Here is a 16,671-nt window from a genome sequence, read left to right on the forward strand (position 1 = left end):
TACTTTACCGAAGGAACCAAAGAAGATGAATCCTTGCAGTCACGAAAGCTTTAAATCGAAATTTGATGCATATCTGTCAACCCATAGGGTTTACCCCGTATTCTTGTTCATGGAAATTGAGTTTTAAGGGCCATGCAGCGTTCAGCCGTTTCAATATGGGCAAAAAAATGTGTCTATTTGTTTGTGTTTCTCTCTTGTGATGGGACTTTGTAGGATGAACGTTGAGATTTTATATAGAGAGGCACGGGGTGACCAATACGCTCCGAATTGATCTAAGGTAGGCACTGATAAGGGGTTGACAGGTATGGTGATGAGAAGGAAACTTTCAACTATTTGAACACACACGTAGCATGGACTACAATGGGAAAATTAAAAGTGTGTTATTGTTCGGAAGAATAAAAAAACGAAAGGAACCGGAAATGGAGGATGACCTAACAGAGAATGGCTTTGCGACGACGTAAGAATTATAATATCTATTCATACTGGAGGAATCCGATGAGCTATAAAGCTTTTTTTTCACAGATGTTCAATAAGGCGTGGGTAAGAAAGTAACAACGAACAAAAAAAACACGACAGTCGTGCAAAGTTACAGGGGAAGCAAAAGAGCGGTACCAAAAACACATGTGGCACTACTTGAGCATATTGGCACTCCTCAACAGAGAGGAAAGCGAACAAACATCACAGGCGAAGTGCCCTCGTGCGGGATCGTGATGATGGACATGACGTCACGCGCGGCAACGCGAATCCCCGCGATGACGTCATTTATCAATAGCGTTCATCGTGCGTTTCGAGGCGTGACGTCACTTTACAATTTCCGGCGGCCGTTTTGGTCACTTGTGTCTCTGTCGCCCTCCAGCCCAATTTTTTGTTGTTGCGAGGGGGCGGTTGTTGTTATTGTTGTGTTTCCCATTCGTTTAAACGACAATTATCGTACGCGGTCTCTGTCAATAGACAACGTCGGAAGAAACTTGCAACGGTGGTGCGGTGGGCAAGGCGGCGATGACGACCCGCTCGGAGAGGGAGAAGGCTCAGAAGCTGAACGAGCAGCACCAGGCCATCCTGGCGGGGCTGCTGCGGCAGGAGGACAACAAGCACTGTGCCGACTGCGAGGCCAAAGGCGAGGGCGACACGCGCCACACGCACAGCATACACACCACACACACCACACACACCACACACGCACAGCATACACACCACACACACACCACACACGCACAGCATACACACCACACACACCACACACACACACCACACACGCACAGCATACACACCACACACACCACACACACCACACACGCACAGCATACACACCACACACACACCACACCACACACACACACCACACACACACCACACACACACACCACACACACACACACACCACACACACCACACACACAACACCACACACACCACACACACCACACACACCACACACACCACACACACCACACACACCACACACACAACACCACACACACCACACACACCACACACACACCACACACACCACACACACCACACACACACCACACACACCACACACACACACACACACCACACACACACACACCACACACACCACACACACCACACACACACACCACACACACCACACACACCACACACACACCACACACACCACACACACCACACACACACACCACACACACCACACACACCACACACACAACACCACACACACCACACACACCACACACACAACACCACACACACCACACACACCACACACACCACACACACCACACACACAACACCACACACACCACACACACCACACACACACACCACACACACCACACACACACACCACACACGCACAGCATACACACCACACACACACACCACACACACGCAGCAGACACACACCATACACACAGCGGACACACACCATACACACAGCAGACACACACCACACACACAGCAGACACACCACACACACAGCAGACACACACCACACACACAGCAGACACACCACACACACACCATACGCACACCACACGCACACCACGCACAGCAGACACACACCATATACACACCACACACACAGCAGACACACCATATACACAGCAGACACACACCATACACACACCACACACACAGCAGACACACCACACACACACCATACACACAGCAGACACACACCATACACACCACACACACCACACACACCATACACACCATACACACACACACCACACACACGATATACACACTGTACACACCATACACACACCATACACACACCACACACACACTACACACACACCACACACACCATACACACACCACACACACCACACGCACAGCAGACACACCATACACACACCACACACACCATACATACTCACACTATACACACCACACACACACCATACACACACTATACACACCATACACACACCACATACACACCATAAACACACCACGCACACCATACACACACCACACACACCATACACACCACACCCACACCATACACACCACACCATACACACACCACACAAACCACACACGCCACAAATACACCAGACACACCCCACAAACATCATACATACAGTGAGGGAAAAAAGTATTTGATCCCCTGCTGATTTTTTTACGTTTGCCCACTGACAAAGAAATGATCAGTCTATAATTTTAATGGTAGGTTTATTTGAACAGTGAGAGACAGAATAACAACAACAAAATCCAGACAAACGCATGTCAAAAATGTTATAAATTGATTTGCATTTTAATGAGGGAAATAAGTATTTGAACCCCTCTGCAAAGCAAGACTTAGTACTTGGTGGCAAAGCCCTTGTTGGCAATCACAGAGGTCAGACGTTTCTTGTAGTTGGCCACCATGTTTGCACACATCTCAGGAGGGATTTTGTCCCACTCCTCTTTGCAGATCTTCTCCAAGTTATTAAGGTTTCGAGGCTGACGTTTGGCAACTCGTACCTTCAGCTCACTCCACAGATTTTCTATGGGATTATGGTCTGGAGACTGGCTAGGCCACTCCAGGACATTAATGTGCTTCTTCTTGAACCACTCCTTTGTTGCCTTGGCCGTGTGTTTTGGGTCATTGTCATGCTGGAATACCCATCCACGACCCATTTTCAATGCCCTGGCTGAGGGAAGGAGGTTCTCACCCAATATTTGACGGTACATGGCCCCGTCCATCGTCCCTTTGATGAGGTGAAGTTGTCCTGTCCCCTTAGCAGAAAACACCCCCAAAGCATAATGTTTCCACCTCCATGTTTGACGGTGGGGATGGTGTTCTTGGGGTCATAGACAGCATTCCTCCTCCTCCAAACAGGGCGAGTTGAGTTGATGCCAAAGAGCTCCATTTTGGTCTCATCTGACCACAACACTTTCACCCAGTTGTCCTCTGAATCATTCAGATGTTCATTGACAAACTTCAGACGGGCATGTATATGTGCTTTCTTGAGCAGGGGGACCTTGCGGGCACTGCAGGATTTCAGTCCTTCACGGCGTAGTGTGTTATCAATTGTTTTCTTGGTGACTATGGTCCCAGCTGCCTTGAGATCATTGACAAGATCCTCCCATGTACTTCTGGGCGGATTCATCACCGTTCTCATGATCATTGCAACTCCACGAGGTGAGATCTTGCATGGAGCCCCAGGCCGAGGGAGATTGACAGTTCTTTTGTGTTTCTTCCATTTGCAAATAATCGCACCAACTGTTGTCACCTTCTCACCAAGCTGCTTGGCAATGGTCTTGTAGCCCATTCCAGCCTTGTGTAGGTCTACAATCTTATCCCTGGCATCCTTGGAGAGCTCTTTGGTCGTGGCCATGGTGGAGAGTTTGGAATCTGATTGATTGCTTCTGTGGACAGGTGTATTTTATACAGGTAACAAGCTGAGATTAGGAGCACTCCCTTTAAGAGTGTGCTCCTTATCTCAGCTCGTTATCTGTATAAAATACACCTTGGAGCCAGAAATCTTTCTGATTGAGAGGGGGTCAAAAACGTATTTCCCTGATTAAAATGCAAAGAAAATCTGTGGAGTGAGCTGAAGATTCGATTTGCCAAACGTCAGCCTCGAAACCTTAATGACTTGGCGAAGATCTGCAAAGAGGAGTGGGACAAAATCCCTCCTGAGATGTGTGCAAACCTGGTGGCCAACTACAAGAAACGTCTGACCTCTGTGATTGCCAACAAGGGTTTTGCCACCAAGTACTAAGTTATGTTTTGCAGAGGGGTCAAATACATATTTCCCTCATTAAAATGCAAATCAATTTATAACATTTTTGACATGCGTTTTTCTGGATTTTGTTGTTGTTATTCTGTCACTGTTCAAATAAACCTACCATTAAAATTATAGACTGATAATTTCTTTGTCAGTGGGCAAATGTACAAAATCAGCAGGGGATCAAATACTTTTTTTCCCTCACTGTACACACCCCACACACATCACACATACACACCCCACACCATACACGCCCCACACACACCTCACACACACTGTCCATATACGCTACACAAACACAAACCATACATACGGCACTCATGAGGCCCCTGTCAAAGGTGTGGCTATATTCGAGGCACCACCTACAGTGAGGGAAAAAAAGTATTTGATCCCCTGCTGATTTTGTACGTTTGCCCACTGACAAATAAATTATCAGTCTATAATTTTAATGGTAGGTTTATTTGAACAGTGAGAGACAGAATAACAACAAAATCCAGAAAAACGCATGTCAAACATGTTATTAATTGATTTGCATTTTAATGAGGGAAATAAGTATTTGACCCCCTCTCAATCAGAAAGATTTCTGGCTCCCAGGTGTCTTTTATACAGATAACGAGCTGAGATTAGGAGCACACTCTTAAAGGGAGTGCTCCTAATCTCAGCTTGTTACCTGTATAAAAGACACCTGTCCACAGAAGCAATCAATCAGATTCCAAACTCTCCACCATGGCCAAGACCAAAGAGCTCTCCAAGGATGTCAGGGACAAGATTGTAGACCTACACAAGGCTGGAATGGGCTACAAGACCATTGCCAAGCAGCTTGGTGAGAAGGTGACAATAGTTGGTGCGATTATTCGCAAATGGAAGAAACACAAAAGAACTGTCAATCTCCCTCAGCCTGGGGCTCCATGCAAGATCTCACTTCGTGGAGTTGCAATGATCATGAGAACGGCGAGGAATCAGCCCAGAACTACAAGGCAGCTGGACCATAGTCACCAAGAAAACAATTGGTAACACACTACGCCGTGAAGGACTGAAATACTGCAGCGCCCGGAAGGTCCCCTGCTCAAGAAAGCACATATACATGCCAGTCTGAAGTTTGCCAATGAACATCTGAATAATTCAGAGGACAACTGGGTGAAATTGTCGTGGTCAGATGAGACCAAAATGGAGCTCTTTGGCATCAACTCAACTCGCCATGTTTGGAGGAGGAGGAATGCTGCCTATGACCCCAAGAACACCATCCCCACCGTCAAACATGGAGGTGGAAACATGCTTTGGGATGTTTTTCTGCGAAGGGGACAGGACAACTTCACCGCATCAAAGGGACGATGGACGGGGCCATGTACTATCAAATCTTGGGTGAGAACCTCATTCCCTCAGCCAGGGCATTGAAAATGGGTCGTGGATGGGTATTCCAGCATGACAATGACCCAAAACACACGGCCAAGGCAACAAAGGAGTGGCTCAGGAAGAAGCACACTAAGGTCCTGGAGTGACCTAGCCAGTCTCCAGACCTTAATCCCATAGAAAATCTGTGGAGGGAGCTGAAGGTTCGAGTTGCCAAACGTCAGCCTCGAAACCTTAATGACTTGGAGAAGATCTGCAAAGAGGAGTGAGACAAAATCCCTCCTGAGATGTGTACAAACCTGGTGGCCAACTACAAGAAACGTCTGACCTCTGTGATTGCCAACAAGGGTTTTGCCACCAAGTACTAAGTCATGTTTTGCAGAGGGGTCAAATACTTATTTCCCTCATTAAAATGCCAATCAAATTATAACATTTTTGACATGCGTTTTGCTGGATGTTTTTGTTGTTATTCTGTCTCTCACTGTTCAAATAATCCTACCATTAAAATTATAGACTGATCATTTCTTTGTCAGTGGGCAAACGTACAAAATCAGCAGGGGATCAAATACTTTTTTTCCCTCACTGTACGTTCGTTTTGCGTCGGTGGGTTCATTGACATTAACATCTGGCTTGGATTCAATTACTATGGGTTCATGTGTCATGAGTTTATGTGGTTTGGGTTCATTTACTATGGGTTAGTTGATCATGTATGAGTTCACGTGTGACGGGTTCATGTGGCATTGGTTAGTTGACCATGGGTCCATGTGTCAGTTTAATTTACTATGGGTATGTCACGTTTTAATCTACCACGTTCATAAGCCATTGGTTAATTTACATTAAGTTAGTGTGACATGTGTTAGTGTGTCATGGGTCAATTTACCATGGGTTAATGTATCATGTTTTTGTCATGGAATAATTTGTGATGGGCTCATTATTGGTTCATGTGTTAATGGGTTAATCTTTCATGGGTTTTTTTTATTTACCATGGTTTCATTTGTGATTGATTATTGTGTTTTAGCTTCATGTGTGATCAGTTGATATACCGTGTTTTGATTTACCCCAAGTTTATTTGCCATGGTTAATCTGTCATGGGTTCGGTTCATGTGTCGTTGGCTCATGTGTTACTGGGTAATTCGCAGTGAGTCATCTGTCAGGGTCTAAAATATCGCGGTTTATTTTCCATTAGTTGATTTGTTTTGGGTTCACGTGTCTTGATGCTAGTTCGTGGCACTGTGATTAGAGTGCTGAACTTGAAATTGTAAAGCATGAGTTCAAATTCCAGTCAAGGTCAACTCATACCATTCATCATTCATTCTACTCTGGCTGGCAATGAGTTCCATGTATTGTTTTCGATGCACAACACACTTTTTTTACTTACAGAATATATGTGACATCTTCTCAAGATAATGTAAAGTGGAGATACAGTTTCTTGTGCATAGGATGCAGTTGGGAGCATATGGCACGGCAGACTGGCTCCTGTAGGGGCTGACTCCTGCCATCGGAACATAGAATTTCCACCACTGGCTCATGGCTTTCAACAGAGATGAGCACTGCCCATTGTGTGTTGTGTTCTTTGTATGCCAAGATTGTTGAGGGCCATACATGATGGTTTGTGAGTTCAAAGTCCAGTTATAATCCACATCATACATTTTTTTATGTTTTAATTACATGTTACTTCAAAGGAATGCGTGACCAGATAATGCAAATATAATTAGTATTAAAATATCCAAGTTAGAAGATATTGACGGTCTAGCCACTTATGAATTGATCATGAATTTGTAAGTAAAACCTCATACAGTTGAACTTTAAAAAATGTTAGTCAATCATAATCACAATCTTTATTTATACTGGAGGAATCTATCTAATGAGCGATAAAGCTCTTTTTCACGCATGTCCAGTAGCGGCGGGTCAGAAAGTTCCAACAAGAGTTCACTTGCCTCCCATAAAGTGTACACAATCACGTACAATTTAAATATGCTGTATATTAAAAGCCCAGATAGCTGGACTAATAGAGAGGAGACCTGGTCCAAATAGCTTAAATTTCCAGATACCTATGAATGAAACAAAAATGAAAACCTGCAATTCTTAATTTACATTTAAACACATGGCAGGACGATAAACTTCAGCAATTAAAAAAACAGACTACAAACCGAAAAGTAATGCACTCTTACAGTGAGGGAAAAAAGTATTTGATCCCCTGCTGATTTTGTACGTTTGCCCACTGACAAAGAAATGATCAGTCTATAATTTTAATGGTAGGTTTATTTGAACAGTGAGAGACAGAATAACAAAAAAAAAATCCAAAAAACGCATGTCAAAAATGTTATAAATTGATTTGCATTTTAATGAGGGAAATATGTATTTGACCCCTCTGCAAAACTTAACTTAGTACTTGGTGGAAAAACCCTTGTTGGAAATCACAGAGGTCAGACGTTTCTTGTAGTTGGCCACCAGGTTTGCACACATCTCAGGAGGGATTTTGTCCCACTCCTCTTTGCAGATCTTCTCCAAGTCATTACGGTTTGGAGGCTGACGTTTGGCAACTCGAACCTTCAGCTCCCTCCACAGATTTTCTATGGGATTAAGGTCTGGAGACTGGCTAGGCCACTTCAGGACCTTAATGTGCTTCTTCTTGAGCCACTCATTTGTTTCCTTAGCCGTGTGTTTTGGGTCATTGTCATGCTGGAATACCCATCCACGACCCATTTTCAATGCCCTGGCTGAGGGAAGGAGGTTCTCACCCAAGATTTGACGGTACTTGGCCCCGTCCATCGTCCCTTTGATGCGGTGAAGTTGTCCTGTCCCCTTAGCAGAAAAACACCCCCAAAGCATAATGTTTCCACCTCCATGTTTGACGGTGGGGATGGTGTTCTTGGGGTCATAGGCAGCATTCCTCCTCCTCCAAACACGGCGAGTTGAGTTGATGCCAAAGAGCTTCATTTTTGGTCTTATCTGACCACAACACTTTCACCCAGTTGTCCTCTGAATAATTCAGATGTTCATTGGCAAACTTCAGACGGGCATGTATATGTGCTTTCTTGAGTAGGGGGACCTTGCGGGCACTGCAGGATTTCAGTCCTTTACGGCGTAGTGTGTTACCAATTGTTTTCTTGGTGACTATGGTCCCAGCTGTCTTGAGATCATTGACAAGATCCTCCCGTGTAGTTCTGGGTTGATTCCTCACCGTTCTCATGATCATTGCAACTCCACGAGGTGAGATCTTGCATGGAGCCCCAGGCCGAGGCAGATTGACAGTTCTTGTGTGTTTCTTCCATTTGCGAATAATCGCACCAACTGTTGTCACCTTCTCACCAAGCTCCTTGGCAATGGTCTTGTAGCCCATTCCAGCCTTGTGTAGGTCTACAATCTTGTCCCTGATATCCTTGGAGAGCTCTTTGGTCTTGGCCATGGTGGAGAGTTTGGAATCTGATTGATTGTTTCTGTTAGACAGGTGTCTTTTAAACAGGTAACATGCTGAGATTAGGAGCACTCCCTTTAAGAGTGTGCTCCTAATCTCAGCTCGTTACCTGTATAAAAGACACCTGGGAGCCAGAATTCTTTCTGATTGAGAGGGGGTCAAATACTTATTTCCCTCATTAAAATGCAAATCAATTTTATAACATTTTTGACATGCGTTTTTCCGGATTTTTTTGTTATTCTGTCTCTCACTGTTCAAATAAACCTACCATTAAAATTATAGACTGATCATTTCTTTGTCAGTGGGCAAACGTACAAAATCAGCAGGTTGTATGTACTATCTGTCGTGTACGACTGTGCTGTAGTTAAGTACTCACCACTGAGGCGATGCAGTTGTGGTAATCTGGCACAAAACTGAGTGGACAATGTGCGCTTAACTACTCTACACGGACATTGCACATGGACCATATATATTTTCTATTAGTCAGCCCCAGTCGAGATACGTGTGAATTCCAAGTCCCCAAGTTTCAGATAGCTGGTAGTTTGCTGTATTGGATTTTAGAGAATGCAGAGGAGACAACTTTTTTGCTTTAGCTTGAACTCTGAGCATATACATTTTCATAAAAAAATCACAATCTGACCTGGTAAAGACCAGAAATTCAAGGGCAACTCAACTAGTTTTTTTAAAGATTGATTTGCATGAAGAGAAATGCAGTATTACAGTACATTGCGTGACAGTGCATGTTGGTTTTTGATGAATAGGGTTGGAATGTGCACTACGTCACCATGATTTTGTGGCACTTGCCTGTAATTCAGCACTTCCACAGGCAAGGCTGGTGGATTACGCAGGTTTGCGAACCTTCCAAATTTGCTGGGCTGCAAGGTGGCCAGGAGATGGCAGCAAGTTCTCCTTCAACACGCAAACTGTATTAGTCAAATACTCCAATGCAGTAAAGATGTCAAAATGTTGACACTCATTGGCTAAATAACATTAATATTACCCAAGAGGCGTGATTCAGTGATATATCTCTGTAATAACGCATTTTTTTTACATACTGGTCAGTTCTATGCACTGAGATCTCGCTGTCACATTGCTGTTTCTTGCATTTTTCTGTATCGTCTTATTTTTTTTACATCCGAAAACATGTTGACAGTGTCACTTATTTTTCCATTACAAACACCTCCCTAACATATTCCTGCATTTATTGTGAATAAAATTATATTCATACCATACCTTTCCTGTACGGTTTTTTTTTCCGCTGCTTTATTGCATTCGCGGGTTTTCCAAACCACAACGTTTGTTCCATCGTGACGGATGTTGTTGCGCACGAGTTGAGCATCGGTGAAACACAGCAATGCGCCGTGTCCCCACTCGTAGCTACGCATTTTCCAGTGTTGCGTCTCCACCTTTTCCACTGCAGATATCCCCCTGCACTTGTGTCTTTCTCCTCTTGAATCGACTTGGCCCCTGCGGTCCGTAACGATGCTTCCTCGGCGATGACGTGGTCACTATGATGCACCGGCAATGAGCGCTGCCACGCGTGAAGATAGTTCGAGACCGGCACAGAATGCGAGATGTATGGAGTGAGAGAAGCAAAGAGTGATGGTATGGAGATAAGGAGTGAGAGAAGCAGACACTGTATTGGAGATGTACGGAGTGAGAGAAGCAGAAAGAGAAATTGTATGGAGATGTATGGAGCAAGAGACGCAGATACTGCACAAAATATATATTAGGCAGATAGAAGATAATAGAGAAGCTTTGCCGAGAGTGACAAACTCTATGAAAGCTAGTGAGAGACAAAGGAAATCAAAGTATGTGTCACAGACAATATGACATTTTATTTTTGTCGGACGAAATAACTTTCCCTTCGGTCCAAGATGTTGTATTTCCATTGCCCCTAAGAACATAAAATCATGATTTTTACTGCATACAGATTTATTTACAATCGTCAAACTACGAAAGATTGTTTTACGTAACAATGTAATGAAGTCCACAAATTAGTTTCTCAGTGAAACGATGTCAAAGTGTCTGTTCCAACTTATCTTGAACTTCGCCTTTTACATTCGAAAATGTATATGGCTGTTCACTGTCATGTTAACGTTGCCTGGCCCTGTGTACTGTTTATCATAGTCACATAGTACTTCTCTCATGGAGAGAAATAAAATCAAAAGCTACATTGTTTTTTTAGGTGGTAGTCGTGCCAGCAGTCATTCTTGCATGCCTGCAGGCAATGCAGTCACTGTTCACAAAAGCAAGCCAGTATGTACAGTGAGGGAAAAAAAAGTATTTGATCCCGTGCTGATTTTGTACGTTTGCCCACTGACAAAGAAATGATCAGTCTATAATTTTAATGGTAGGTTTATTTTAACAGTGAGAGACAGAATAACAACAACAAAATCCAGAAAAAACGCACTACTTAGGGAATCCCTAAGGAGTGCAGGGATGGTGTGGATTGCTTGAGGGCTGTCCCCTTGAGAGGATGAAATGGACTGCCCATTGCGATCCCGTCGAACCCGGGCTTTGCCAAACCCCTGCTGATATTCCTGCCCCTTGACATTGGCACCGAATTTTTATGAGTCAGGCTGGCCACTTCAGTTGCTATCCTGGTGCTGCACCGTGCCACCAGGTGAAGTCCCTGTGTGTCTTCTCTTGCACCACCTGCACCTTGCATGAGCAGCTTAAGCTGCTTAAGTCTCTGCAAGCGTTGCAGAGTGCAGGTGATTGAAACTAGTCGCAATAAGAATGTTATATGATCTGTGTGTGCATATATGAGACACCTTTTGCTCTACAAGTGGAAATAAGAGCTAGAGTTCAACTTCCTGTCCACTACGATTTACAAAAAAGGGAACACTGGCAACCAAAATATGATGTAAGTGCCCTATAAATTATATAATGAGCTTGTGTCCTTAAAGTTATCTATCGCATGGTCATATAATTCAACGGGTATTATTTTGTCAACCATATAATTTGACAGTTTCATAAAAAAAACGTTACTCTTAACATTACAACTCATGGTTAATAGGATGAAGCTAAACAGATATACATTCAAAAACAGCAGCATGCCAGAAATATGGATGTCACAGTGACTTGTGGGTAATTGTAAACTGTTATAAGGCATAGAAGTGGGAACGGAATTTTAATTTGAAATTGAATGAGTCTTCGCATAATTTTTTTATAATGAAGAAAATAATTGTGCAGAGATTAAAATCCATCTTGAGTTGAGACAGGTTACTCCTTATGAAAAAATGTAAGATGGCAAAACTGTAAAACACTTTTTAAACATGTTAGCATTAAACACACTGACAGAATTGAGCCCCTCGCTGACACACATTGTTTGATTTTAATCTCTGCAGATGTCACTAAATATATTAAGCTGCATTCATCTTGGGAAGGTCGAATCTAAGTTCCTTGCTCTGTCTGAATAGGTAATGGCAATTTCCGGGCAATAAATGAGCCTGACAGATTGTATAAAGCGCAAAACAGGTGTTGTTTTTGCTGCTAGCAGAGGAATCTTAATTGGATTCTGTGTGAGCCAGACACTGATTGTAATAAGCTATTTAGCGGCCTCAGAATTTGTATGAATGGTGCATTCTCTTGCGAATTAAAATATGCTCTTGACCTGTAACAACATTCATCTGGTGCTGGGCCCATCGCTCAGTGGAAATAGGAATGGAATTACCCGTTTAATGTAACCCTCAGTCATTGGTTTTAGATTGCACGCAGTCTCCTGCACGACACTGAGATGGCGTCTTGGGTGCACTGTGCTGGCGCAGTGGAGGATTGGGGGCAGCGGTGTATTTGTGTGTGCTTGTGCGTGCGCAAGTGCATGTGTGTATATCACCCAGTGTTTCAACGGAAAACGGGAGGCGGCGTCGACTGGATAACCAGTGCCGCCCGAATCGCTGTGAGCACGCTCGTGACGTCGCGTTACATTGGTGAGCCGCGTTGACGTTCTGTGCTCGTTTTGTCACCTGTCAGCGTGCGGTGTATGATGCGCCATTCCCCCGGAGCTGGCTCACGGGCTCGTAAGGCGCTTCCACGGCCAGCAGCACGTCGATGCCGTTCGTGATACGAATGTGGGCAACAGCTTATCCTCGATTTACTGATGTTGGCAGGGAATGTACGAGAGCTGTCACGCAAAATGAATTGCACAGGCATACGTGAGGCTGGTCTAAAGCATCCAAAAAGGTTAGAGTATTATAATAATGTGCACCCACGCTTCCTCGTTTTTTTTTAATAGTCATCCTTAAAATGTTTATACTAATTCTCTTCCTAACACGTAGGCTTTCGCGACCAATATTTATATATATAAAAGTGAAATTTGTGAATGTCTGTCGGTACGAAATGTTTCGCATACTTCCAGAAATGCAGCATACTTGAAATTTGGCATGTGGGTAGCTTCCAGACTGTACACAATGCAAAAAGTATAAAAATATAATTTTCTATTTTTTTTTTGGGGGGGGGGGCGCAATAATGGATATATTTTGCACGGCAAGTGAGCGGTGACGTCACATCTATGATGTCACCCGCATGCGGCAGCGTCAAGGAATGTGCCAGCTGACGTCAGGCCCCCCCCCCACCCTCTGCGTAGGCCGTGTATTAATCCAAGACAAGAATCCAAGTCTCGGGCGAAGCCGGGTAGTAAAGCTAGTTCATAATAAAGGTTTTTGGGTTAGATCGCGTTATTTATAAATGTGTCGCAACCCTCCACCACCCGACACGGCCAATCAGTAAAAAAAATGCGATCTAACCCAAAAACCTTAAATTTGAATAATTATCTTCCTGTGCAGTCAAGTCGTTGTTGAAGTATATTTCTGCTCAAATGAGCAATGCCATGAAGTTCGCTCATTTCCATTCTGCAGTGGGATAGGTTTTCAGGCGAGACATGGGAAAGTGGTGTCAATGTTGTCCGTTAATGTGTCCTGTGTTCGCAATACTCAAACCAGAGGCACCTTTAAGGCTCTTCAGGTAAACCAGCGTATCCAGACCGACAGCATAACCACCCTGGTTTTTGTTTTGTAGGGTTGCACCGAATGAGCGCTGACCAATACCATACAGTTAAGAGGGGTCTGTCTCACCAGGGAATGTTACGCCTGTACTGTCCATTTGTCATGAGGGTGGCACCTTCACTTTATTCCCCAGCAAGTGTTTGCTCGCTTCACGCTGTTAGCACGCACTCATGCTGATGCGCTCAATCGAGATTTACGGTTATTTCATTTATTCATCACGAGCCTATGACCTCGGCTGAGGATTATTGCTTCGTAGTACATGGCAAGACCAAGCAAGTTTCCACCTCTCATGTTGATTGTGAATCTATTGTCTGAATGAATCCCCCCCCCCACACCAACCCCCCCCCCTCCAACTCCATCTTCCTACCACAATACATCCAGAAAATGCAATATCCTAGAATAGCCATTGCTTCGCAGCTAACAAAATGGAATGCACGTTTGAAAATTGTGCCTAAATGTGTTTCAAATGAGGCCATTAGAATTGAACAAGAGGGGCCTTATCATAGCTGGATGGTCGTGAGTAAAAAAAGAAAACTGGCCTCGGGTCAACCCGGCCAATCATCCCTTTATCTACAGTAAAATGGTTAATACCTTGACGGAGTATCAACAGTCATCGTCTACAGATATACTGGCCCTTTCAATAGGAACGTGCAATCGCCATGATTGGCTCAAGGCAGCCAGTGTCGATGAGCAACATTCAATGCCCTTAAGAGTCTAGAGATAACTATTAGTTTTTTTTATGTTAACAAAAAATAAATATCTCGCGACACTTTTCCTTCTTCTTAATAATGTATTGAGCACCAGAGAGCGTTGCGCACAGTCATCCACATGGCCTTCCACGGGGCTGGAGGCAACTTCAGAGCAGAGCTCGTTTGACGTGGATGCGCACTGCTGAGGCTGAATTCAAAACACCACGGTCTTGGATTGTGCTCAGCGTGGCAGCCTGCTCAGGGATAGGGTCACCTGGAGGCGTCCCACGGGGACCGCTATGATCCAGCCAGGCGCAAGTTACTGCTGATTGATGATGACGCAAGTTGTATATACTGTATTTATTTTATCTTAGGCCACCTTTTACGTAACATCTCTATCAAACTCTGTTCGCGGTGTTATACGTTTGTAGTTTAAATGTTGGTAACATCTGAAACATTTTAGATTTGGCACTATGGTTAAAATATCCAATATATTCAGACAAGGTCATAAAGAAGACTTCTCTGGTGTAGGCCAATCAGTTTCAAAGACAAATAATATATTATCGGAGCATGTTTGTTTGCATGTTTTTTTCCACAAGTACGTGTGGTTGATGCAGACTTGATTCCTTCTAAACGGTATCTTTGGTGGTTGAACATCTTAACACCCGTTTTATTGCCAGAAAGGTTAAAACCCCATTGTTATTTTTCATCATATTCAACCTCCAGCGCCACCTCGAGCGTGTGTCTTGCAGTGCATGCTTCCACGCTGCAATGGTCGTGTGCGTTTTGTAGCCCCCTATCTCTGCTGAATACCGTATGGACGGATGTTGAACTTCTTTCGCACCGTACGGAGCCAACCGTGCTAATCGGATGTGCGGGGAAGGACAATAAACTAAACACAAAAAGCAGTTCTAAAGAAATGAGTTTTCAATCTAGATGATTTAAAAGTGCACAGCTCCAGTGGCTTCCAGTGTTTGTCTCTTCTGCTTTCTTTCATGCAGGATTTTCTTGCATAAACACACCTACATTCTGAGTACATTACAGCGCAACACTACATAAATACAATGTTCCAATTTTGTTTATTATTCTTCTTTGGTTCTTTCGGTAAAGTCACGTAGAATAAGAATAAAATAATAAATTGATAAAATAAAATAACACAATAAAATTCTCATTCTACGTGACTTTACCGAAAGAACCAAAGAAGATGAATCCTTGCAGTCACGAAAGCTTTAAATCGAAAAATTGTTTATTATTATTATTTCATAATGTTTAAACAATTTAACTGTTTTTAAGTTTAAACATTTGTATCTCGCACCCCTGCTCAAAACTGTATCAATGAAGACTCGCTGCAGGAAACCCATGAAATAGAACCATAGAACCTCGCAGCTCATTGGGCCCTTCCTGCTGAAAGATTAAATCATCTAAAATATATATATTTTGTTCAGGATTTGTTTTAACTGCTGACAAAAAAATATGACAATTCAACTTAGCAGCATCGTCTAAAACATCAGCCAGCTCTGTTTTTTCATCATAAGTCATTGTTACGATAATAACGATGTTTTTTTCTTTTTTACATATAACTTGTCCTTGTACACCAACTGACAATGCCTTCCTTTATTATCCATAACTAATTGACGGTGTTTGTAAAACGTATTCATCGCAAAAATAAAACATTTGTACTTTAAATTTTACAATTGTTTAGCCTGGAAAGCCTCATTAACTGTCGACTTTTTCATTAAAGTCCTGCCAAGTTATCATCAGTATAGGGGCAGTGTTGCTATGTATAGTCCCAAATGAGTAATTATTAGGTTTCTTTTGCACTGGGATGTTTTTGCCAATACAGTTACATTGTGTGGGGTTGTTGTTGTTTAAGCTGTGGAAGGAAATTGAACTCCTCGGTGAACCCATGCAGAACAGGTGGAGAGCATACTCCACAAAATACGGGGGCCCGAAGCACAGGACTCATTTTCTACTGTAAATCACAAGTGCCATCA

At 43.4% G+C, this 16,671-nt stretch overlaps 1 protein-coding gene across 1 annotated transcript in view; it reads left to right on the forward strand.

The window, feature by feature from the left end:
• The first annotated feature begins 795 nt into the window (after positions 1 to 795).
• Positions 796 to 16,671, forward strand: part of LOC116942657 (stromal membrane-associated protein 1-like) — a 149,439-nt gene continuing 133,563 nt past the window's right edge. The window contains exon 1 of the mRNA XM_032954844.2: positions 796 to 1,117. Coding sequence (XP_032810735.1) covers positions 1,000 to 1,117 — 118 coding nt within the window. The 5' untranslated portion in view covers positions 796 to 999. The remainder of the gene's footprint in view (positions 1,118 to 16,671) is intronic.

Source organism: Petromyzon marinus, chromosome 15 (genome assembly GCF_048934315.1).
Source record: "Petromyzon marinus isolate PM22_M1 ecotype Great Lakes invasive population chromosome 15, UKy_Petmar_22M1.pri1.0, whole genome shotgun sequence".
In the NCBI taxonomy this organism is placed as follows: Eukaryota; Metazoa; Chordata; class Hyperoartia; order Petromyzontiformes; family Petromyzontidae; genus Petromyzon; species Petromyzon marinus.